This window comes from Balaenoptera musculus, chromosome 8, assembly GCF_009873245.2.
Source record: "Balaenoptera musculus isolate JJ_BM4_2016_0621 chromosome 8, mBalMus1.pri.v3, whole genome shotgun sequence".
NCBI lineage: Eukaryota > Metazoa > Chordata > Mammalia > Artiodactyla > Balaenopteridae > Balaenoptera > Balaenoptera musculus.
Window position 1 is genome coordinate 12,255,033 of NC_045792.1, and position 24,552 is coordinate 12,279,584.

Here is a 24,552-nt window from a genome sequence, read left to right on the forward strand (position 1 = left end):
TGCCGTTTACTGTGGATTCACTAGACTATGTCTACTTTGCCAAATGGTGTCTTTCTTGAGTAATGTTTTTGAGTAAACATTTTAGGTTGCTCAGTCCTAGACTCTCCACACCGTTCTCTCCCTAGAAGGCTGCCTGATCCCGTGGCTCAGGATCCCACTTACATGCCAGTGACGCCCCTCTTTATCTATCCGTCCAAGACCTCTCTTCTGAGGTCTACTGTCTTATAACCATTTGACTGCCTGACATCTCGACTTGGATATCTCGCAATTCCTAACCTCCCCTTCCCCCAACCCCAAACCCAAGGCTGCTCCTCTTCCATTCTTCCCCTTTTTAATAAATGACACCTCTGGCTACCTAGCTGGTCAAGCCAGAAACCTGGTCATTCTAACCTTCCTTCATCCTCCACATCCAATTTACTACCAAGACTGATCAATTCAACTTCAAAAAGATCTGTTTACTTCTCACCATCCCATTTTTTGAGTTTTCAAAAAATTTTTGAGCATTCATTTGTACCCTCAACAATTTAGAGTGCCCACTCTATAGTGATCAAAGCTCTCAGAAGAGCACAGCAAGTTCAGGAAAGACCCATAAGCAAACCTGCTATGATAAAGGTGTTGCTAAGACATAACGACCCAAGAGAGTGTGAACAGTAAGAGGGAGGGGAAAACAGTGCCCGGGAACACTTCATGGGGAACAGGACATTTAAACTGGGTTTTAGAGAATGAGTAGGGATTCATCAGGCAGATGCATGGACAAAGTCCTTCTGGGTATGGTGACAGGTAAAGTATGACATGTTCAGGGAATCCAGCAGAGCAGAGTCGGGAGGGTAGGTGAAGATGTGACTGGTGAGATGGGCAGGGGCTAGATCACATGGGGTGCTGTTATGGGTCGAACTAGGTTTCCCTAAAATTTGTATGTTGAAACCTAACCCCCCTGTACCTCAGATTGTGACTATATTTGGAGATAATATCCTTTAAAGAGGTGACTGAGTTACAATGAAGTCATTAGGGCGGGTCTTAATCCAATCTGACCAGTGTCCTTACAAGAAAAGGAAATGTGGACCCACAGAGAGAACTCCAGGAGGGCATGTGCACAGAGAAAAGACCACGTGAGGAAATGGTGAGAAGGCGGCCGTCTGCAAGCAAAGGAGAGAGGGCTCAGGAGAAACCAAACCCACCAGCAGCTTGATGTTGGACTTCCAGCCTCCAGAACTGTGAGAAAATTAAGTTCTGTTGTTTAAGCCACACAGTATTTTGGTATGGAAGCCCTAGCAAATGAATACAGGCACTCTATGCAACTGAGTTTGAACCTGGAGGTTATAGGTGACTGGGGAAGGGTTTAAGCAGGGAAAAGACTCTTTATCCATCCATCCCTCACTCCACATATGCAATATGGAAGCTGCGTCAGGTGCTAGAAGTACAGGTCAAAGAAGCCTTATCTGCAGAAATGATACTTTAGCCCGGGATGAAAAAAAGGGGGCGGGGATGTCAAATTATGGTCTAGACAAAGTATGTGTGAGGCCCTAAGACAGGAAGGCTCTGGGCACATTCAAGAAACTGACATTAGGCCAGTGTGGGCAGAGCTGGGTGAGAGAGAAGAGCTCTAAGAGATGCAGACGGAGGGGTCAAGGCAGGATCATGCTGGGCTTCAAAGGCCTCATAAGCAAGCGTGTCCCTTTTCTGGAGAATTCTCCTGTGGGCTCAGGCCAACTCCCCGATGGGGGCAGAAGCTGAGGCCACGGCCGTCTTCCCTTCCACTGAGCAGCTGGGGAAGCCCTCCCCGCTTGCCCCTCTGGCTGCCCATCAGCTGCCAAGGTGACACCACCAAATGCATTTCTTCCCAGCCAGGGCTCTGAGAGACACAGGATTTGCATTTCAATTTGACTTTGTTCAGATGATTCCAGCCAAAGCTTGGAAATCACTCCCCTTGTCATTCTCTCACCAGTTGTGTTTTCCTTTTTTTCCTCCCTCCACCCCACGGAGGGCTCTTTTTTCCTTGACAACCTGCTCCTGGATGCAGAGAAAAGTCATCCTTAACAGCAGTTTTATTGCCGGGTCATATTAACACAATGAAGGAAATCACTGTTAATTTTTATGAATTATCTCATCATCTGCAACTAATTAACAGCTGCAAAAAGAGCAGGCATTCTGTCTCCCCTCGGACAGCCTTTACCTTGAGCACGCTTCCCAGCCGCCCTACCCTTGCTGTCAAGGAGGGTCCTCTGCTGGAGAAGGGCACTTCCTCTCCAGCAGGCTGCCACCTCCACATCCCCCAACCCCAATTCTGCGCTTTCTGGCCCGCCCCAGCCTGGGCAGGCAGCGGGGGGGCTGACCCTTTCCACTCAGCGGTCGCTGGGCCACCTGTGATGCAGATGATTTAGGTTAGCTGGAAACTTTATTAAAATCCAATCTAAGTGGGCCGCCGCTGCCCTGTTCTCATTACCCTCCCTCTGCAAAATCAGGCCTTGGCCCCTGTGCCTCGCCGAATGCGTCTATAAAACTGAGTGAACAGGCAGCCAACAGCTAAATGGCACTTAATCAGGATATAATCTAAACCCAGGTGGACAGTAAATACTTAGGGGGGCAGAGGGAAGAGAGGGAGGGAAGAGAAAACAACGGAGGAGAAGGCCAGGAGGACGCACAAACGCATCTGTTGCAGCCTCCAGAGAGAGGAACTGCCGGGAAACACAGAATCCCGGGCTGGACAGGGCCGGGAGGACCACAGCTGGAGAAACGGGGGCCCAGAGGGGTGACGTGGCCCCTGAACATTCAACAGCTCGTGCAGCCGGGGGCTCATTCTCCTCCTGGGCTTCCCTCCTGAGCCCTGAGCTTCTCCGGTCCCGGTTCCTGCCCCCGCCGGCTTCTGCCCCCACTCCCTCTCTACTCTTCCTCCGTCCAACCGCGTCCCTTCTTGCGGCTGTCTGAGGAGCCTCTCCTCAGACACCCTGGCATGTGGCCAAACCCCAGGCGGCCGCTGGTTGCGTCTGCAGAGATGAAGGCAAGGGCACGGAGGGATGGGGGTGAAAGGGCACGAGGCCGGCCCACCCCACCGTGGGGCAGTGCCTCCCGGGGTGGGAGTCGGGCATCACATCCACATCGGGCAGGGGGTCCCTGTGATGCTGGCCCGAGCACGCAATCCTCCTTCTAAAGGTCAGATGCTCCAACGGTGTGTCTGCTAGAACTGAAAAGGCCAGAGGCTGTACGTCATGTTACAGGGAGGAGAGGGGCGCTGGGAGGACATTCTGGAAGTTTACTTTTTGCACCTGGCCTGCGTCTCTTTCTCCTTTCTAAACTCTGAGACACACAGCCAGCTAACATCTTCCTTCCTTCCCCCGCCAGAATGTTCCAGGCCCCTTGCTGTTCTATTTCAGTATGTGTAACTTAGCTCATGTAGTCCCTGTTTCCTGCCCCAGGGGCCCCATTTTCAAAGCCATTGGGTATATAGTCCTGAGGGGAACAAACACCTTCTCCATGGTAGCCCAAGGCAAGAACTGAGTCATTCATTCATTCATTCATTTATTCATCCCACCAATGTTCACTGAACACCTGCTATGAGCAAGGCCGGGGGAGTGACAGGTAGTAAGACGTGTTCTTGGCCACCAGAGAAACCAGCGCCTGAACAACGCTCATCACTATGTCACGTGGGCCGAGGGCTGAGGTGGAGCCGGCCGCCCACACCGTGCCGTGGGAGCGGGAAAGGGCAGAGAGCCCTGTGAGTGGGGACGGAAAGGACAGTCAGGGAAGTTTTCTCAGAGGAACAGCGAGGCCTTGAATGATGAAGAAAATTCTACAGGGCAGGCAAGGTGAGGAGTATTCCAGGCGGATGGAGCAAAGGCCCAGAGACTGGAGAGGCAGGGGCGTTTCGGGGACTCCAGTGTGTCTGGAGGGCAGGATGCCCACTGGTGAGTGTTTACAGGGCAGGGACGGGAATGGGGACGTGATGATGAACGGTGGGGCTGTCTAGATGGTCTGCAGCCTGCCTGCAAAGGCTTCAGATGCCCTGGGAAGGAGCTTGAGCTTCCTTCTAGAAAGACGAGCTGGGCAAGAGGGAGGAAGTGAGAGGTGAAAGGGAGAGCGCCCAGGGGCTCCGAGGGGCTGTGGTGGGACAGCTTCTCCCTGTGGTGGGACAGGGCTTCCGATCCTCGGGCACCAGGGCCCAGAAGTGCCCAGGCCTCTACCACCTCCACCTTCAGACGCCCTGGCTGCCCCACTCTGGGGCTTGGGCAGGGAGGTCCCATCCTCCGAGAAACCTTTACTCAACATCCCGAAACCCTCATTTCCCGCCCCACCCAGTGGCCTGCTCCAGGTGTGTCCCAGGTGGCCCTGGGTGGAACATGCCCCGGTGTCTGCTGGCAGCTCATCCTGAGCAGGTCGTAAAGCACTCAGAAAGCACAAAGGAAGCCAAGAACTCCAGTCTCCACGTGCTTTTCAGGCCTCAGGGACAAGTTTTCCATTCTTTTCCTGGCCTGTTTATTCAAAAAGTTAAGCTTAAGCAAAAGAGGAGAGGACACTGGTTTTGAAGTAGGCAGGACAGTATCATGGGCATATGGTTGCCAGAGGTTTTGACGCTGGCTCCGGACTCACACCAGCTGTGTGACCCTGGGTAACTTATCGAACTCTCTGAGCCTCAGCTTTCTCATCTGTAAAACAGACACGACGGCAGCATTCAACGACTTTGAACAGCGTGGTCCCTGGCACATAACAAATATTACTTAATAAATGTTGCTATTATTATGTCTAGATATTTCTGACTCCCAAAGCCCCAACTCTTACTTTATACTCTTCTTTCCCTTTTTTTTAGGGTGTCCTCTCCAACTCCCATCCCCACGCCCTCTATACCAAAGGACTGCCCCTTTTTTAAAAAAAATACTCCTGGGACTTCCCTGGCGGTCCAGTGGTTAAGACTCCACGCTTCCACTGCATGGGGCGTGGGTTCGATCCCTGGTACGGGAACTAAGATCCCGCATGCTGCGGGGCACGGCCAAAAAATAATAATAATAAAAATTAAAAATACTCCTAGCAGAGCCTGTCACCTGGTCTTCAGGACCACCTGCCAAGCCCCCTTCTCTCTCAGTCCCCTGGGGCTTTGTGCTGATCTTACAATGCAGGGACTCTCCGGGTCCCTCTCCTTGGCACCTTCCTGGGAGAGAAGCACCCAGTACATTTAACAGGGCAGAATAAATAGCAATAATAATATATGTTCAGGCATTAGCCGCATAAGTAATCAAAGATCACTGCCATATGATTCCTGGTTAAACATCATTTGGAATCTAATAAATAAGCGGCTGTAAATACAGGCAGCGAGCAGATTCGTCCCCTCTGAGCGGCGCAGCCTCTACTCTTATTTTTAGCCTAAAGGTGCCTTCAGCGCTACTCTTGTGGTTCAATTTTAAGTTAATTTCTCCGTCAAATGTCTGCAAAGGAAACCGGCAAGGGCAAGGGGCAATGAGCGGGGCTCAGGTGCGGCGTCTGCCTTCTGCTTCTCTAAAGAAATCAAGGCGTCCCGGGGGTCTTGGGTAGAACTCGTTCATACCCACCTTCTCCCCACTCCTCCGAGGGGCTCCGCGGAGGGGAGCACAGCAGGGGCAAGGATGGGAAGTGCCTAGTGTGGCGGACAGAGCATGGGCTTGGGGCCAAAGAAATCTGGGTTCAAATCCAGGGTTCTGGGGCTTCCCTGGTGGCACAGTGGTTAAGAATTCGCCTGCCAATGCAGGGGACACGGGTTCGAGCCCTGGTCCGGGAAGATCCCACATGCCGCGGAGCAACTAAGCCCGTGTGCCACAACTACTGAGACTGCGCTCTAGAGCCACGAGCCACAGCGACCGAGCCCACATGCCACAACTACTGAAGCCCACACGCCTAGAGCCTGTGCTCCACAACAAGAGAAGCCACCGCAACGAGAAGCCCGCGCACCGCAACAAAGACCCAATGCAGCCAAAAATAAATAAATAAAATAAATTTATTAAAAAAAAAATCCAGGGTCTTCCATGTTCTGCATGGGTGACCTCAGTCTCTCCAAGCCTCGGTTTCTGTACCTACAGACCAGACATTATCAAACCTACCTCTGAAGATCGTTGTAAAAATTAAATGATGTAATTTATAGACAGACAGTGATGGGCCCATATTAAGTGCTCAATACACATGAATGTCATTCCATCCTCTGTGATACGGTCCTTGAAAGTGATGGTCCCCCGCCCTCTCAGTAGATGGAAACAGGCAACATATCAAGAAGGTAAAAGGAAGCCCAAAGTGCCAACGTGCCCATGGTCCCCGGACCATAACCATCATTGCTTAACTCTGGAGCTGGTTGGTTAGCATTCAATGCTTCCCTGCTTTGTGCTGTCCTGGAGTTCCTTCATGTCTGAGTTTTGCCTCTTCACATTAGAACATTAACAACAAAATATCCTGTTTCCAGTATTTCCCACAGACCCCAGCCCGCTGCAGGGCACTGTCAGCGTTAAATAAGGACCAAGGGACAGAGGAACAAAGTTGGACCAGCCCTAAAGCCCAGGTCTCCTAATTCCTTACTCATAGCAATACCTTCCTGTATCACATGCCCTCCTAAAACACGAGAGGATCTGTTCCTTTCTGGAAGGATGACAAGCAGGGTAGGAGACAGTTTGCTGGGACTCTGGGGGGACATTATTCTTTCTAGGCCCCATGGCAGGAAATAAACACATCACTCCAAGCCAAGCCCAGCAGAGCCCACGTGACATGGCTTCAGATAACATTCTGCTTGTAGGTTACTCCTTTAGAGCCATGGCATGTTAAATCAACGTGATGAAGTGCTTCCCGTTACACAGTCCCTTCCCAGCTCTCTCTCTCCTGTGGCACAGTCTCAGTCACAGTCATGTGGCCGTCCTGTTGGGGTCCCTCTACCCATCGAGGGAACGCATTGGCTTCAGGGCTCTGGGCTTGTCTGCTTCTCATGCAAAAGGGTTGACCTTAACAGGAGTCAGGCAATCAGATCAAGGGTTGGACTGGGGCCAGTTTCAAGTGCAAGCACAGTTCCCTGCACACAGCACTGCTCATGAGAATGATTTCAAGAGGCTCAGGCTCCTATCTTGGGAGCCATCCAAACAGAGGAACAGAATAATGGTCCCCAAAGATGTCCAGGTCCTAATCCCCGGAATCTGCCAATGTGTTACCTTCCATGGCAAAATGGACTTTGCAGAGGTCATTAAGGTTACAGACCTTGAGATGGGGGGATTATCCTGGATTATCCCGGCAGGCTCAATACAATCTCATGAGTTCTTAAAATCAGAAAACCTTTTGTGGCTGAGGTCAGGGAGCTGTGATCTGAGAATGACATGATCCTGAGCTTTGAGGATGGAAGAAGGGGGCCATGAGCTAAGGGATGCAGCAGACTCTAGAAGCTGGGAACAGCCTCAGCTGACAGCCAGTAATAAAGTAAGAACCTTGATTTTATAACTGCAAGGAACTGAATCCTGCCAGCAACCAAAATGAGCAGGAAATGGATTCTCCCCTAGAGCCTCCAGAAAGGATCACAGCACTGCTGACATCTTAGTTTTAGCTCAACAAGACCCATGCTGGACTTCTGACTGTAAATTAATAAATTTATCTGGATTAAACCACTAAGTCTGTGGTAATTTGTTATGGCAGCAGTAGAACATTGTAGTAATAGTAATTATAATAGAACTACTGATAATAACTATTATTTATTGGCCTCCTGCTAATTATCAGGCACTGTGCTAGCTGTTTTGCATACGTTATCGTACATAAACCTCAATATACAGGGTGAGTATTATTACCCCCATTTTATAGTAGAAAACAGAGGCCAAATAATTTGCCCAAGGTCACATGCTGAAACTATAATTCATTTCCAAGTTTGTGTGTCAATAAAGCCCAATCCCACTCTACTACCCTACGATGCCACCCAGAATTATGCTTGCCACAATGTTGGGCAAACTACTATTTTTGCAAGAAACAAAAGAAAGGGAACTGATATTTATTAAATATTACTAGATGCTACACACCATGTATGGTACTTTACATATCTCCTTTCAATTAACACGATAACCTCCTGCATGCTAAAGTGTTATCTCCAGCTTACAGATGGGAAACTGAGCATGAGAAAGGTTGAATAATTTTCCTGAACGAACGTGGCTAAGAAGGGAGAGTCATACCCATGGATTTTGAATCCGAGGCTGCCTTGCCCATAATGCCTAGGATATGAAGACTTGAATGTGAAGTCCAAGCTCCCCCAGGTGACCATCCTCATGGCTTCATGGTAAGATAGGCACTGGATCAAGACCCAAAAGGGAGCCCCGCCCAGGCTGTAACCACAAGCCAAAGGCAACAGCTCCCGCCCATCCCGCAAGAGGGTGGCCCTGTCCAGCGGCCAGTACTGCTCTCTGAGAGATAATCCCTGGGCAGATGAGGAAGAAGTTGATTAAATAAAGGGAGAGCTCCAAGGGGGGCGATCCATAGATACACGCTATTTCATCTCCACCAAGTCCACTCATTTCCACTTCACAACTAAATTCCTTTAGCTCTCGAGGTTTTCCCAACTGGCTCTAAAGGGGAAATTGGCATTCAACCACCGTTAGAGGTAAAGGTCCCTTTCGGTTCAGGAACTCCAAGGGCTCCGGGAAGAGCAGGGAGGATTCCCTATAGATGGCCATCAGAAAGCGCCCCCCTGCCGTGTCCACTGGCCCGAGGCTGCCCGGTGGCTACCCAGAGGTGTGAGGCCAGCTTCTGCCACTCTGTTCCCACCCAGGCCGTGGCCGGTGCCTCTTTGGAACGAGTCCTTAGCAGAGCTTCCTGCTGAGGCCCCCAGGGCTATCCACTTCCCTTTTCTGTCATCTCGGAGAAAATCCCTGTTCTTTCATCTGTGAGCTGAAAGCTCAGTCTCACGTGGTTAGATCCCTGCCACTGGGGGAAATTTATGAGTGTCGCCAGCCAAGTGGCATTCCCTCCCCTGCCAGTGTCTCTCCCTGCTTGAAAGACCACGTACTATAAAGGATGGGAAAGCACATCTCGGAAGAAGCCACAGGGGTGACACAACCTAGGGAACCTCCCAGCACCCGACTCCTTAACACAGGTATCTTCAGACATGGGGGCAACCTGCTGCCTGCTTTCAAAGAGTGGCATCAGGTCTGGGGTTGAGAGCAAAGTCAGCCTGAGAAGAGCCGGAGCTGGGGGTGTGAGGGCGCATTTCACAGGATGTAGATGGAGACCTAGATGGGCTTTCCTTAGCCAAAAGACGGGTCAGCCAGGGCTTGGTGGGCATGGGTCCGACCGGGGGCTCTGAACCTGGAGACCAGATCCCATCAGGCCGGAGCAGGTGCCTGGAAGCAGATGAGGGGAGTGCCTACCTCTGATGTGGGGACACATCCTACCTGGGAAGGAGAAAAGAGAAAACCTAGTCAGAGGAGAGTGACCAGGATGACAAGTAGAATCCAAATGCTGAGAAGGAAGGAACAGTCAGATGAATCTCTGAAAGAAAGAAGATGCTGGGGGCTGTGAAATGACAGTGCTTCAGATCTCGGACATGCCGTGAGAGGGAAGAGCGCAAGGCCTGCTCTGCAGGCTCCTGGGGGACAGACAGAGCTAGGACAGTAGGTGGAAGGCACAGAGAGACAGATGTGGCTCACCAGATAGGAAAACCGATGGTCGGAGCTCTTCAAAAGTGGACTGGGTTATACTGGGGACCGTTGCCACCATCAAGATCTTGTGAATCTAAGTACAAGCAGACAGGCCAGGTGAAGCACTGGGAGAGTCTGTGGCAGACAAGAAGCAGGGACCCCGGCTAACACTGGCGGCTTCAGGAAAGAGCTGGAAGCAGGGGGCAGGGTCCCAGCTGGGAGGCTGGGTCCACATTCAGGTCCCCAAGCTCTAGGAAGACTAAGACAAGCAAGGCCTGACCAGAGTCCCACGGGAGCTCAGAAACAGTCGGAATATGAAAGTGAGGTTTCAGACTTGATGACGAGACAGAAACGTGAGCACTGCAACGGCCGTACAGCTGGGGGAGGCGACTCTAAGTCAACAGCTCGGCGTTTGGATCTTAGGGACAAAGTAAGACCAGCAGCCAAGACTCATTTTGATGCTGAGTCATTAACCTGCTGGCTTGGACTTCCTCAGAATGGGATGGAGATTAGCCTTCGGACCCAGGGTTTGCCGCAGGGATCAGAGAACCTGGGAAAGGAAGCCAGCAGGGACAGTGCACTGTCCTCGGCAAGGAACACTTGTTTAGAACTTCTTTTGTGTCGAGTGAGGCCATCATCATCTCTGCCTTCCAACAGCTTTCAAGTTTGAAGCTCCTTTGGGACCTCCCTGGGGTCTGCATCATTCACTCATTCAGTAGACATGTAGTGAGCACCTTCTGTATACCAGGCAGTGTCTTACATGCTGGGGAAACAGCAGAGAACAAAACAAAGGGCTTTGCCTGATGGGAGGACTCAGATAATAAATGAATAGGACCCAGTTTGTCAGATGGTGACAAGTGCTATAGAAAAAACAAAGCAAGGAAGAGAGAGAGAGAGATGGTGAGCAGGGCATGACCTACAGTAAGTGAGAGAGTGAACCATGCAGACATCTAGGTGAAGACTGTTCTAGGCAGAGAGAACACCAAGAAAGCCAGGGGGAGGGGCTGGTGTGGAGTGAACAAGAGGCAGAGGAGTAAGAGATGAGAACAAATAGTAATAGAACAGTGGGGCAGATCGTGGAGGGCCCTGTAGGAGGGACCCCATAAGGACTCCTTCTTTTCCTCTGACTTGAGATGAGATGAGATGAGAAGGCACTGGAAGAGTTGAGCAGAGGACTGACATGATTCAACTTACATTTTAAAAGAATCATCCTTGCTGCCATTTTGAGAAACAAAAGTGACAGTAAGAGAGAAGCACAGAAACTAGTAGGAAAGCTTTGCAGTGATCCAAGGGAGAGAGAATATTGTCTCGGAACGGGAAAACCACAGCGGAGGTGGCCAGAAGTGGTTGGGTTCTGGATATACTTGGAAGGTACAGCAAACAGGATTTCCTGATGGGGAGGATATGGGATATCAGAGAAAGATGCGGTCAAGCGTGACTCCAAGGATTGGGATCTAAGTCCAAACAGATAGAATGGCATGACCACGTATGAAACAGGGGAGACGGTAGGAGAAGCAGGCTTGGAGGGGAACATCAACAGTTTGGACAAGTCAAATTTGAGTTTCTCTTAGACATCCAAAAGGGGATGAGGAGTAGGCGTATAAGTCTGGAGTTATGGGGAGAAATCAGAGTTGGAGATGAGACTGGAGAGTCATCGCATCGAAAGCCATGAAACTGAATGAGATCACTAGGGAGTGGGTGGAGAGAGAAGAGGTCTAAGGACAGAACCCTGGGGCACATCCGTATTCAGAGGTCAGACATACGAGGAGGAATCACCAAAGGAGACTGAGAGCCCAATGAGGGAGGGCAAGAACCAAGATGGAGTGCGACCCAGCAGCCAAGAGAGAGAAGCGTTTCAAGGAAGAACGAGAGAAAGACTATGCCAAATGCTGCCTGTGAAATGAGGCCTGGGGACAGATGATTGGATGAGGCCATGGGGGCACCATGGATGGGGGTGAAAATCTGATGGGAGGGAGTCCTATTGATTGGGTAAGAGAGGAGAGGAAATGGAGATAGCTTTGCATAAGAATTCTTTTGCAGAGTGTCTCTGCAATGGGAAGGAGAGAAATAGGGGGTTAGCTGAAGAAGGATGTGGGGTTAAGGGAGGTTTTTAAGATGAGAGATCATTCAGATCCACTAGCCAGTAGCGGGGACCATTACCTCAGTGTGAAAAGCCCACGACACCGGAACGGTAGAGAAGATAGAGCCCAGTCTCTCAGGATGCTGTTAGGCTGGTGGGATGGATGAAATTCAAATAAGGTTTTTTAAATGTTTGCAAAAATAGGCGGGTATGGACCAAAGAAGACAGTGCAACCCGTGTGTGACTGAGTCAGCATGCGTACCTCTTGCGCTCTGAGAATTCTGGAAGTAAGAGCTTTCCAAACCGGGTGTGGATTCTTGGCTCTTAGAAAGAGGTGAATTTAAAGCAGGATTTAGAAAAAGGGGAGAGACAGCATTTGGTGGAGGAGTGGAGAAGTGTGCTCCAGGCAGGGGAAGGCTAAGAGATGCCAACAGTGCCATTCCCAATAACAGGTGTCACTTTCCCAGCACCTACTACACGCCTGACACTGTTCTAAGTGCTTTCTAGGTAATAACTCATTGAATCCTCATAAAAACATGAGGTAGCAACTACTGTCATCCATGTTACAGATGAAAAAATTGAAGCACTAAGAAATTAAGTTCTCGCTCAAGGTCATATAACTAGTAAAGGGTGGCGCTCGGATTCAAACCCAGGCAGTCTGGTTAGAGCACAGGCTCTGGCGTCCACCTCTACACCATGATGGAGCCTTCCCGAGCCAACCCCAGGGCTACCCAGAACACATCAGGCTCTGTGGTGTCCCCCTTGCTCTCCAGACCCCTATCAGCTTGGAATAGCCATGGAAGGCAACTGGGTGAGTCAGGACAGAAGGGGCTAAGGGAAGAGGGAAACACATGGGGGACCCTCTCATGGGCTGCCCCAGGTGGTCACCCACCCCCAGTTACGTCGGTTTTCCTCCTGAGTCTAGCACGGTGGCACCACCTCCCGGTCAGGGGCTGGGCATGGCCCCGGCATGGCCCCACCAGCACCTGCTGAGCCCGGACTGGATGAGTTGACTCCGCCCTCTGCATCCCGCCCCTCATCGGTGTGGGCTTAAGAGGCAGCGGACCCCCCACAAGCTGATCGGCCCCGAACTCAGCTCGACGGGAAGAGACACACACCAACAAGACACAGAGGGGCTGCTGGCCAGCCCGACAGCTATCGGCAACCCCCGCCCAGCTTTCTGCCCCCGCATCCAGACTAATGAGAGCTAAGTGTGACCGCTGTCTTGCCTGCAGCTGAGCTGCGAGGCTGTGAGTGGGACGCGCGGGCTCTGCCGAGGCACACACGTGTCTCCCGCCCACTTGGGCTCACACACACACACGCAGGCGCTCGGCTGAGAGCAGGCAGCAGCCTCTGTGCTTCTCCGACACCTCAGCGCTGGCCACAGGGAGAAAGGAGACACCCAGACAGGTCTACACCAACAGAGGAAGGAGACTCAGGAGGGCTTCACGTCTCATCTGGCTTAAGCAACTGTGGCCGAATGGGGTCATGGCTTAAATCAGGCAGATGGCTGCCTACACTCCAAGCGCCCATGAATGGTTGTTAGTGAGAACACAGTGATAATAGGATGCCTCCCAAAGAGTATGAGAACAGACCAAAGGCTAAAGTATTCTAGCACAGGAGCCCAGCTTGGAAGGGGTCCTGGAGGTACCAGGTCCACCCTCCCACTGATGCTGAACTCTCTGTCCACCTCCAGCTGTGGGGACCTCCAGCTACGGCCACCTCCAGCTGTGGGGACCTCCAGCTACGGCCACCTCCAGCTGTGGGGACCTCCAGCTACGGCCACCTCCAGCTACGGCCACCTCCAGCTACGGCCACCTCCAGCTGTGGGGACCTCAGTATCAGAACAGCCCATTCCACCCGTCGGGTAAACATTCTTTTACATCAAACCCAAATCTCCCTCCATAATTATCATCTCTCCCTACAACAAACCACCCTCCCGAAACTAGAGCTTGCTAATGACTCACTCCCCACCCCAAGACTCTTGTAAACCACTTCACAGAGTTGGACAGGCTTTTGAAATTCTGACAAAATATTATCATGCCAGTTCTCTCAAATCATGTGTGTCTCTGCCAGGCAGGGCTTCATCCAGCAGGACGGAAGATACTGTGGGTCAGCACATGTGTGGAGGGGGCAAAATGAGAGTCCGGGGAAACCAGGCCATTCTAGCACCAATGGACACAGGCAGCCACGTACCAGAATTAGTTGGAAATCAGCTCTATGATCTAGGGCTTTTAGCTAGGGAACAACAGCCGCCTCCCTTCTCTCCAATACCCCTGCTTCTGGGACCTTTCCCAGTTTCCTCCCGCAGACTCACCATGATATGCTTAAGAAAACATAATGTTTCCTACTGTCACCTGCCTGTTCTCTTTAGCTCAGCCTGATTTCATGAGGTCCTGGGCGTCGGCACTCTGGCCCATGGTGGCTTTCCCATCAAGAATGTACTGCTGGGGCTTCCCTGGTGGCGCAGTGGTTGAGAATCTGCCTGCTAATTCAGGGGACATGGGTTTGATCCCTGGTCCGGGAAGATCCCACACGCTGCGGAGCAAGTAAGCCCGTGTGCCACAACTACTGAGCCTGTGCTCTAGAGCCCGCGAGCCACAACTACTAAGCCCGCATGCCACAACTACTGAAGCCCGCGTGCCTAAAGCCCGTGCTCCACAACAAAGAGAAGCCACCGCAGTGAGAAGCCCGCGCACCGCAACGAAGAGTAGCCCCCGCTCACCACAACTGGAGAAAGCCCATGCGCAGCGACGAAGACGCAGCACAGCCAGGAAGGAAGGAAGAAAGAAAAAGAAAGAATGAATGTACTGCTGGGACTTCCCTGGCGGTCCAGTAGTTAGGACTCCATGCTCCCACTGCAGGCGACATGGGTTCGATCCCTGGTCAAGGAACTAAGATCCCACAAGCTGCGCAGCCAAAAAAAAAAAAAAAAAGAATGTACTGCCAACAGCCTAGGCTATTCAGGACTCCGCCACCTCAGCTGTCCTCTGGTCCTCTGACTGGACTCAATAGGCCAGGCCCCCTTTGTCCCTGCCTGGGAGATGTCCTCTCCTCTTACTCCCCTCCATGCGAGCTGGGGCAAGCAGCAAACTCTGTGAAGCTCAGCCTCCTCTTCCATAAGATGTGTTTACTTCTACCGACCTTGCAGCTTGTTGGGGGAACTGAATTAACACATGTGTAAGAACATGTTATACACTGTAAACCATGGCACCAATGTCACCAGGCAGTTGGGAGTCAGGAATCCTGGCACTGCCACAGTGGCCTTTGCCAACTCACTTTGCCTACTGGGACCCCAGTTTTTCATATGTGTAAAATGGAGCACCTAGGCCTAATTCATCCCTCACTTCTCAGCAGAAGAGACTATGGCCGGAGGCTGTAGTTCACAAGTGGGTTCTGGAAAGGTTGAGAGAAGATAAACGTCCTCAAAGTATCCAGTGTGGTGCTCCTGGCAGAAGACCAAGCCGCAGGCGAAGACAGATGACTCCACACGGTACACTGGCCTGGATGCCTTTCTAACGGCAGCCAAGTCTCCCTCATCCCTCTGAAGATGTGGTGGCAGCAGGGGTGGGGCAGGAAGGAGAGGAGAGACAGCCTCGTGCAAGCACACATGCAGGCAGACACCCTCATGGACTGTCTTTGGCAAAATATTTACTCTTGCAGATACGTATTTTGTACACTTATTGTTAAATAAAACCAGTTGGCATTTTTGAGCACTGACCAATATCTGTGAGAAGAGAAATTTGAAAGCTGACAGGTCAGTTCAAGATTCAAAACTTGCCATTAGATAATTCATCCTGCAAACATTTCTGAAGTACCCCGCCAGGCACTGTGCTAGATCCAGGAATACAGACATAATAAGAAAGACACAGATCTCCTAAGGTGTTCGTCAGGGGAGGGATCAGTGTCCCAGAAAGCTTTGTACATGGATTCCCTCTCTAGATGACAGATGAAGGAGAAAGTCATCAATTTCTATTTGTCACTAATGTGAAAGACCAACTGATTGCTTATATGGGTGACTCAATTTGGAAAAGAGATCAAGAGTTACACACTGATGAAAATCTCATAAATCACATCACGTGATCACATCACGTGGTCACAGTATGAAGGGGAGCCCACCACTCAAAAAACCCCACAGTGAGTCCTCGGCAAGGCACAGAATTCTGTTGGTATATTTGGATCTTGGTGTGTCTGATATATTTAATGCATAGCAGAACAGGATAAGAAAACCACTGCTTTTTATTCCTCCCCCTTGCCTCCCCCAATTCTCTTATTATCTTCATCTTCATAACATTTGAATGTTCTATGTTTAACATTCTCTCTGCAGGACTTGGAGCTCATTGAGGGAAACCACCTCAGTAAAAAATGGGAGTTGTAAAGTGCTTGGGGTCCTAGTAAGACAGAGTATCAAATAAATCCAAGCTCTTGCTGCTTCACCTCACAGGGAAAACTTAAACAAGAAAGAGGTTCAATTGCTACAATAACCTGCTGCTGTCTAGTGCCACCCACACTGAGCAGGACTCTGTACCACCCTGAGCGAGGCTTTCAAATCCCCAGGCCTCAGTTTCCTCATCTGTCTGATGGACTTTGTCTGGGCCCTTAGGAAATTATTTGGGAGTGAAAGAATCAAAAAAGAGCAATAGACTATAAAAGCAATAATGATTCCATCTTTCAATTCCTTTGCCGGATAGAACACAATATATTTAATGTGACTGCTGTGATAATGGGATATCCCAAATGTCTCCAGGGGTGTAAAGCTGCAGTACAGCAAAGCTGAAAGAGAAGCTTTGGAGACAGGTTCGAACTGCAGTCTCTGTGTGACCTTAGATGAGTTATTTAAACTCCCCAAGCCTCTGTTTCTTCATCTATAACATCTGATCATTAATTCTGGTGTGAAGATTGCCTGAAATATGTGAAACACCTAGCACAGTGCCTGGCAGAGAGTGAGGTCTTTCCAAGTGGTAATTATTAGGGGGATTATTATTATTTAGCACTGTGTCTTCAGTGTTGGCACATAGCACTCAATAAATACTTGTTGAGTGGATTAATAAATGAGTAGTTGAATCCCTGTTTTTACCATTATAGCCAAAACTTGCCTTAGAACCCAATCAGGATCTCCAGCCCGTTCCTCTTTTCTCTTTTAACTAAGACAGATAGATGGACATTTTCTCTTTCTCCTCCTCCTCCTTTTTCTTCTACTTCTTCCAATAAGTCTACCTCTTTAAGCACAGGGAAGACCAGAAGAAACTTTAGAACAATGATGCTGAAGGTGTTCTTGGGAAACCACATCTTGCAAGGGCCGTGGACTCATCCACCCACCCATTCACTGAGTTTGTGTGATATGCTTGCATACGTCAAGTGTCAGGACCTGTGTTACGTGGTCGATCTCCCTTGGAATTCAGAATCTGGTGGGAAAATGCCATAATAATCAGAGCACAACCCAGTAAGTGTGCTGGAACAGGGGAATGGGAGAACGGTTGGAAAAAGATGATCTGACTGCCACCAGCCCCGCCTCCTACTTGCTGTGTGACCTTGGCCAAATCACCACCCCCTCTGGGCCTCCCTCCTCATCTGTGAAATGAGCAGGTTGGAAAATGGAATCCATAGAATCCTTTACGGTTCTAAGATATAATGATGATCCCTTTAAGTCATGGAGGGCTGAAGAGATGGTGAGGGTGGTCTTTTCGGGGCATTTATTAACTTGCGGCTCTCACAGTCATCACTCAGAGGACCCAGAGGGACAGAAGCAAAATCAAAAGGCATTTTCAGAAGAAAGATGACTGAAACAGGTTGACATATGCGTGAGAGTTTGGGGCATTTATGCGGGCAGCCTTGCCATCATAAATAAAATCCCTTTCCCTTACCCAAAGCCTCATTCGTTGAGTAAACACCGGACACTGTAATAGACAATCTGGCTGTATCTCCCGCCCCGTGCCTCACTTGAATGAAAAGCAGCAGTCCCACGGCAGGGCAGTGGGCTCGCCACCTCTTTACAAACATCCACGTTGTCACCAGCTGACAAGCGGGGCAGGGGTGGGAGCAGGCGGGGCAATTTATCTCCGAGATTCCCGGTCCCTTCGTGCAGCCCCACTCTCACAGCCATCTACTCCGAGGCTGGAGGTCTGGGAGGAACCCCAGAAGAATCAAGTGTGGGGAGACGTGACCCGTGGGAAGTGGGGGAAGCAGCAGCAGCCCCTCCCCTTCCTGCGAGCCTCCGGAGGACTTGGGGGACCCGTCGCCATCAACGCTGGTCCAGCCCATCTGTGTGGAAGGCTGCCTGCCGCTAAGCACAGCTACTTGTGTTTTCTTGACCTACTTCTCCTCCCATCCCTGCCCTACTCCACATCCCCTCTGGAGTCCGTGTAATTAGCACCTTTCCATCCATAAAGCTCCTGGCTCCCAGGATAACCAAGGAGACAGCAAAACAAGCCCTGGCATTGCTGTTTTGGCTTTTCTTTACTTTCCTCTCTCTTTGTTGACTTCACTCTGCTTCCTGGCCTCTGTAGATTAGGCCCAGTCTGACCTTGCCAGCCAGCAGGGCCCCTGGCTGGAAATCAGCTGGACGTGGCCTGGCATGAACCAGAACGAGTGCCAGCAGAGAGGACAGAACTGGACAAGCATTGTTCCAAGTGTGGGGATGGGAGCTTGAGGGTCCCTTTGAAGCCCTCCACTGTCGCACAGCAGGCCAGACAGGGATCTGTCAGCTCCACTTTCTGCTTCTCTCCCGGGGAACAAGTGTCAGGAGAGCCGAGGCCGCGAGGAGCTGCCAATTCCGGCTCAATCCCTTTCCGCTTCCCATTAGCGACAAATGGAAATTGATGGGTTACCGCTTTAGCCACTCATTTAGAGGAGGAGAAAACCTCACAGCAAATGCTGAATAACTGGAGGCATCTTATAAATTAAGCATCTTAAGGATATGAACCGTTTTACATTGCTGCTAAGCACAATTAAATTAGGTTTTGAAGTTTCAGTAGAAGTGAATGGGGAAGAGGGAGGGAAGATTTTGTTTTTAATTCCTTTTTTCAAGTATGCAGAGTGGTGAGCCGAAGGCAGGACGAGGGGAAGAACTGAGTCACTGGTCCTTGTTTCTGATTCCAATCAGCGGCCACTGCACATGCACAGAGAGACGTGCCCATGTACCCACGACGGAACACGGAGTAACTCGGGGACCTGCAGCTCAGCCTCTGGCCCACGATGCCTGGCCTTGCCAGGGCCTCCTGACCACCCACACAACCATCATGCCAATCTCTGGGACCTCAGAACCAGTCCTAATTGCAAGTAGAGGAATTCAGGAGCTTTAGGCCAAGTCCCTGGGATTCTGCATCATGATCTTCATTCTAAATCATCCTCTAACCCTTTCAGGTTCAAGTTTAGGATCCTGCCTCATTCACAGGATCCACTTTCCTCCCCTTCCCACCCCATTCTGGGCAGAGGGGCTTCAGGTGGGCCCCCGTCTGGATAACTTGCCTGGTGTTTCGGTCCCTCTAGGGCTGTTGCCTGGCCTTGCCCGGGGGTCCTGCCATTGGACTGATCTTCTTGTGACCAACACAACCTGCCTGGATTCCTCACTGCTGTGCCCCACCTGTCTGTCCACAATGACTCCCTTCCCTATACACATGTACACACCCCAATCCCCGACACCCCACGTCTATCCCAGGCCATCAGATGACCACACAGTGTCTGCTGGACTGGACTGTGTCTCCTTGTCTCTGCAGCTGGGGCCACGTCCCCGGGACCCGGACCAGCGGGCAGTGGCCCAGCTGCAGTTAAGGAGCTGTGCTCAGCCTTGGAGGTGCTGGGGGGCAGGGGAGGCAGCTGATTTCTCAGGTGCTCCTGGACCCCGGAAAGAGCCAAGTCTTCCGCCAGGCACGGGGACGCTGATGGGGCCAGTGGCGGCAGTGCCTGCCCACACCCAGAACGGGCACCCCCATGGCAGCAATGACAAGGGAGGGAGCTGGTGGACACATGCCATTGAAGTGCCCTGTCCTTCCTCTCCAGAACCAGGGTAGGGTGAGCAGACACCAAGGCAAAGGCCCTGCCAAGCAGCTGGGTCAGGGGCACCAAGAACACTTCATCAGGACGCACCCTCCAGGAAGCCTTCTTGGATTGATCAGAGGAGAGAAGAGATGACCTCTGCTCTGCTCTCTAGCCCCTGGATTTGGAAGCCCCATGGCCATTCCCACCCTCCTTCACCTACAGCTGTGACCAGCTGAGTCCATCACAGACTGCAACAGGCACTCAGCATCTTTATTCTCATCACAAGAGGAGCTGGGCAGCTTGAGCAGATTGTAGCTGTCAGCCTGTCGGCTGCCCCACCACCACCACCCTTGCCCCAGCCAAACTCAGGGAGGGCAGAGCGCAGGGTCAGATGTCCCCTGCGGACACCTGGGGTGTGGGAGGGGCATCACCCAGGGCTGGGCTGCCCCCAGGGTGCCGTAGTGGCAGCACTTACCGATCCTCAGGGAGTGCGGACTGCAGGCGACCATCACGAGCCACGTGGGAAGCAGCACCAAAGGCGCCGAGACGCGGGGCATCTTCTATAAATCCTCATGGAGCCCTCTGCTGGTCTGGGCATGACATAACTCTGCGGGAGAGCAAGGGAGCATGTGAGTAAGGAGTCCTACGCCCCTGCTGGGAGCCACCTCTCCGGCCCAGTGGCCCGAGCTACCACCCAGACAGCCTCTGTGGGGAGGACCAACACTCCCTCCACGAATCGCTGTGCCTGTAGGGGAGCTCCAGGCCGGCTCCAGGCCTCTGTCTTTCCTGCCTCTGCCCAGACTCACAGAAGCCTCAGGTTCTAAAGCCATCTCCCACCCTGACCGCCATCAAATCAGGGGCAGGCGGGTGTGACTGTGGTCGAATGATTCACAGGGCTCCGCTTTTTAAAAAATGTCTAATTGGGGATGAAAACTTTCATCTGCTCTTAAGAACAGGAGCCACGGGTGAGCAGAAAAGGAGTGGGCGGGGTTAGGCCATCGTCCCGGACACATCGCATGCCCTGCTCTCTGGGGAGTGACGTTGGGGAAGTGATGGGTTCCAGCCCAGCTCCTCCACTTGCCAGCTGGGTGGCTTTTCTCGGTCACTCAACTCCATTTCCCCTCAGATAGACCTGGCATAACAACACGTGCCTGGATGGGTTGAATTGAGGCCGAGGAGAACACAGGAGAGGCCTGGCCTAGAGCAGGGGCTACACAAACGTCAGCTCCTCCCTGGCCCAGATGGGAGAGGTCGCTTCTCAGCAAATACTGAGGGCAGAAGCACACATCCCAGGTCATCAGCTGGTTTCCACATCTGCAGAAAACTAACCCCTCCCCATCCTTCCTCCACCAGCCCCTCTCCCTCCTGAGGCTGGGGTCAAAGCCAGAACCTTGAAGGAGCTGCCTCCCTGCAAGGCAGCATGGGTATTGTCCCTCCCTGAGACCTCCTGGTACCCTGAGATCAGAGTCTGTAGGCCACCAGCCCTGCCCCATCACTGGGGTGAGGGAGGGGCTGGTGAATACGCAAATATGCTAAACCCAGGTCACCTTTAGTTAGGAGACTAGTATTAAAGTGATTCATCCCCCACCTCCAGACAGACAATCCAATAGAAAAATAGGCAAAAGACTAGAACAGACACTTCAGTAATGGTATATCAAAAGCTCTTGGAGCACACATGAAAAGGTATTCAGGAAAATGCAATTTTAAACTGCAATGAGATATCATTATACACCCACCAGAATGACTTAAAAAAAAAAAAAGATACTATTAAGTGTTAGCAAAGATGTGGAGCAACTGGAACTCTTCTACTGTGTCAGTGGGAATGTAAGTCAACGTAAGTGTTGTGGAAAACTGGTCTATTAGAGCTTTACACATACCCTAATGTCCAGCAACTCTACAATAGGCATTTCCAGTAGAAATGCATGTATACACTCACCAAAGACATACTAGAACATTCACAGCAGCACTCTTTGGGTTTCCCCAAACTGGAAACTAGCCAAATGTCCAGCAGCAGAATGGAGAGAGACATTGTCCATTCATACAATGGAATCTTATATGGAAATGAAAATGAACAATCAACAACTCCATGCACCTGCGTGGATGGATCTCACAAACATAATGTTGAGTGGAAGAAACCAGGCACAGAAGAGTATTTACAGTATGATTCTATCCATAAAAAGTACAAAAGCAGACAAAACCATTGTGTGCTGTACGAAGTCCAGCTAGTGATGACCCTTGCAGGCGGGTGGTGACTAGAAGGGGACACAGGGGGTCTTCTAGAGGTGCTGATGACATCCTGTTTCTTATTCCAGGTGCTGAGCAAAGTGTGCTCAGTTTGTGAAATCTCGTCGAGCTGTACATATCTGATGATAATGTTCACTTTTCCTTATGTGTGTTACACTTAGTAAAGGTTTTGTTTTATGACAATCCCCCCTCCCCACAGAAGCTCGGTGTTGCAGCCTGACCCCGTGCCTCGCAGCTTCCTGCACACAACTAGTCCCCTCTGCCTGGAGCGTGCTCCTCTCCCCCCGACCCTTGCCATGTGCCAGGATCGGGGGCCTCTCTATGCCATCCCAGCAGCCTCTAGTGCTGGGCTCAGTGCCAGCTTCTCAAGGGCCAGGACTGTTTCCAGTTTACTGCTGTATCCCCAGAAGTTACATATACACAATAGGTGCACAGGAGATATTTGTTCAATGGATGGAGGGCCTCAAGCCACTGCCTGCTATAAGGAGACAGAGGAGAATAAAGGATAAAGGATTGGACTGCTGTACACCTGAAACTAACAGAACACTGTAAATCAACTATACTCCAATAAAAATTTTTTTTAAAAAAAGGATAAAGGATTGGAGCAAAGGCAACTCTGCTGTTGGCAAATCAGGCCCAGAATCTTTGCCCCTTAATCCACGGGTGCCGATGCAGGAAGAGATGAAAGCAAACACAGTCTCAAGGGAAGCTTGGCATTCTTACTCGTTATGGGTAAAGTCGACTGTTCGGTGACTGTCTCCCCACTAGAATTCAAGCTCGATGCATGTGGGACAGGAACAGAAATCCTGTTTGTCTGTCTTCTCAGGGCCCAGAACAGTGCCTGGCATATATTACAGCCTCAATAACTATTTGTTGAGTGGCAAAATGAATGGACTGTCAAAGAGGAAAGAACTGTAAAAATCTGGCTAGGCTATATAAAAGTAATACAAAATATAATCATTTCTGTCAAATGCCTTCCATTTATGCCCAGTCAGCCCGCCGCACAATAATTATTATGCAGACCGCTAAATAGGTGTCAGATTAGCCTGTGTAAATTTTATTTGATGACAGAACTACGCTTAATCCATGCAGGCCTGACAGCCATTGTTCATGGCCCTGAAGGCTGGCTGATCCTGGAGACCACATGTAAGGACAATGGCTGAGGTCTTGGGCTGCTCTTGGATACAAAGATGAGAAATAATCTCCCCCCAAACCTTACAGGAATAAAAAGAACCATCATGTCACATGTTTGTAAGGCTCAAGGGTTTGCAAAAGTCTTTCCATAGTCTTTATCTTATTTAATCCACAGAACAAGCTCTATTATTGACAAGGAAGCTGAGCTCAAGAAAGGTGCCTAGCTCAAGGTCAACAAAGCCGTTACAAGGCAAAGCCAGGGCTAGCCAGGGCTCTGACTTCGCTGGGTATTCTTCTGTCACTTACCTATCTGCATATGAGAGCAGATCATGAAGCTTCCAGATTCTTTAACAAAAAACACAAAGAAATTTGAGGTCTTATTTTCAGTTTAATGTTTAGACGAATCTGGTCTTAGAACCTAACTGTGCAGCCTTTATTAACTGAAAATAATTTAATAATTTAGGAATAAAAAAAGAAATTTTCTAGAAGTAGAGCACCTAGACCCTCTTCCCACTAACATCACCCCTGGTGAGTTTCACCTCCACCCACGAGTTATTTCCACCTGCATGGTGTGGCTTCTAAATCAGCATCTCAAGCCCAGAATCAAGCCCAGAACACCTGCACTGAGACGGCTTCCTCCTGAAATCTCCAGCTGGATTCCCCACAGCACTTCAGACACGCCTCATCCTAAGGAGGAGGTCTCCTCTCCCCCACTCCCGCCATCTGCTTCTCCTCCTACGTCCTCCTTCTTAGTGGGTGGCACCACGATCCACTAGTCACCCAAGCCAGAAAGCTGAGAGGCACCCTAGAGCTCTCCTCCCCACATCTACTCAGTCAGCAAGTCCCAACAGCCCCGCCTCTATCACCACCGACCCGCCGCAGTCCAGACGTCTGCCAGCAGCAACCGGGACTCTGCAACAGCAGTCGTCTTGGTCTCCCTCCCTCTGGTCTTTCCCTCTCCGTTGGTTCTCTGCTGAGTGGCCAAGGGTTCTTACCCAAATGTGAACTTGATAATGACATACCCCCGCCCCAAAGTCTTCCATAGCTCTCCACTGCATTGGGGATCAAGAGCAAATTCTTAACTCCAACAGATAAACCCTTCACGATCTGGCTCCTGCCTTCCTGTCTCTACCACCCACCCCACTGCACCGGACCTTCCGCAGAGCTCCCTCAGCACCCACCCTTTGCCTGTGCCCGGACTGCAGTCTCACCCCCTAATGGCCCAGAAACTGTGCCTTCCAGGCTCAACGCGTTACCTCCCCTCTGAGGCTTTCTGTGATCCCTTTCCCATCTGCTGTCACCACATTTGGAACATTCGACATTAGGGCACACACCCTGCTTATGACGATGCTGCCTGTCTCCCCACAGAACTGTCAGCTGTGATGCAGGGGCCGTGGCAAGCACCAACACACTATCCGGCACACAGTAGGTGCTCTACTAATATTGGCTGAATGAAATCAATGAACAGATGGTGTCAAAAAGGCATTTTCTGAGTTTACACCAAGATGA

At 50.8% G+C, this 24,552-nt stretch overlaps 1 protein-coding gene across 4 annotated transcripts in view; it reads right to left on the reverse strand.

Annotated features, from left to right (window-relative positions):
* GRIK4 (glutamate ionotropic receptor kainate type subunit 4) overlaps positions 1–24,552 on the reverse strand; it is a 439,675-nt gene that overhangs the window by 282,235 nt on the left and 132,888 nt on the right. For all 4 annotated transcript variants that reach the window (XM_036862433.1, XM_036862435.1, XM_036862434.1 and 1 more), the window contains one exon: positions 20,141–20,272. In XM_036862433.1, coding sequence (XP_036718328.1) covers positions 20,141–20,222 — 82 coding nt within the window. In that variant the 5' untranslated portion in view covers positions 20,223–20,272. The remainder of the gene's footprint in view (positions 1–20,140; positions 20,273–24,552) is intronic.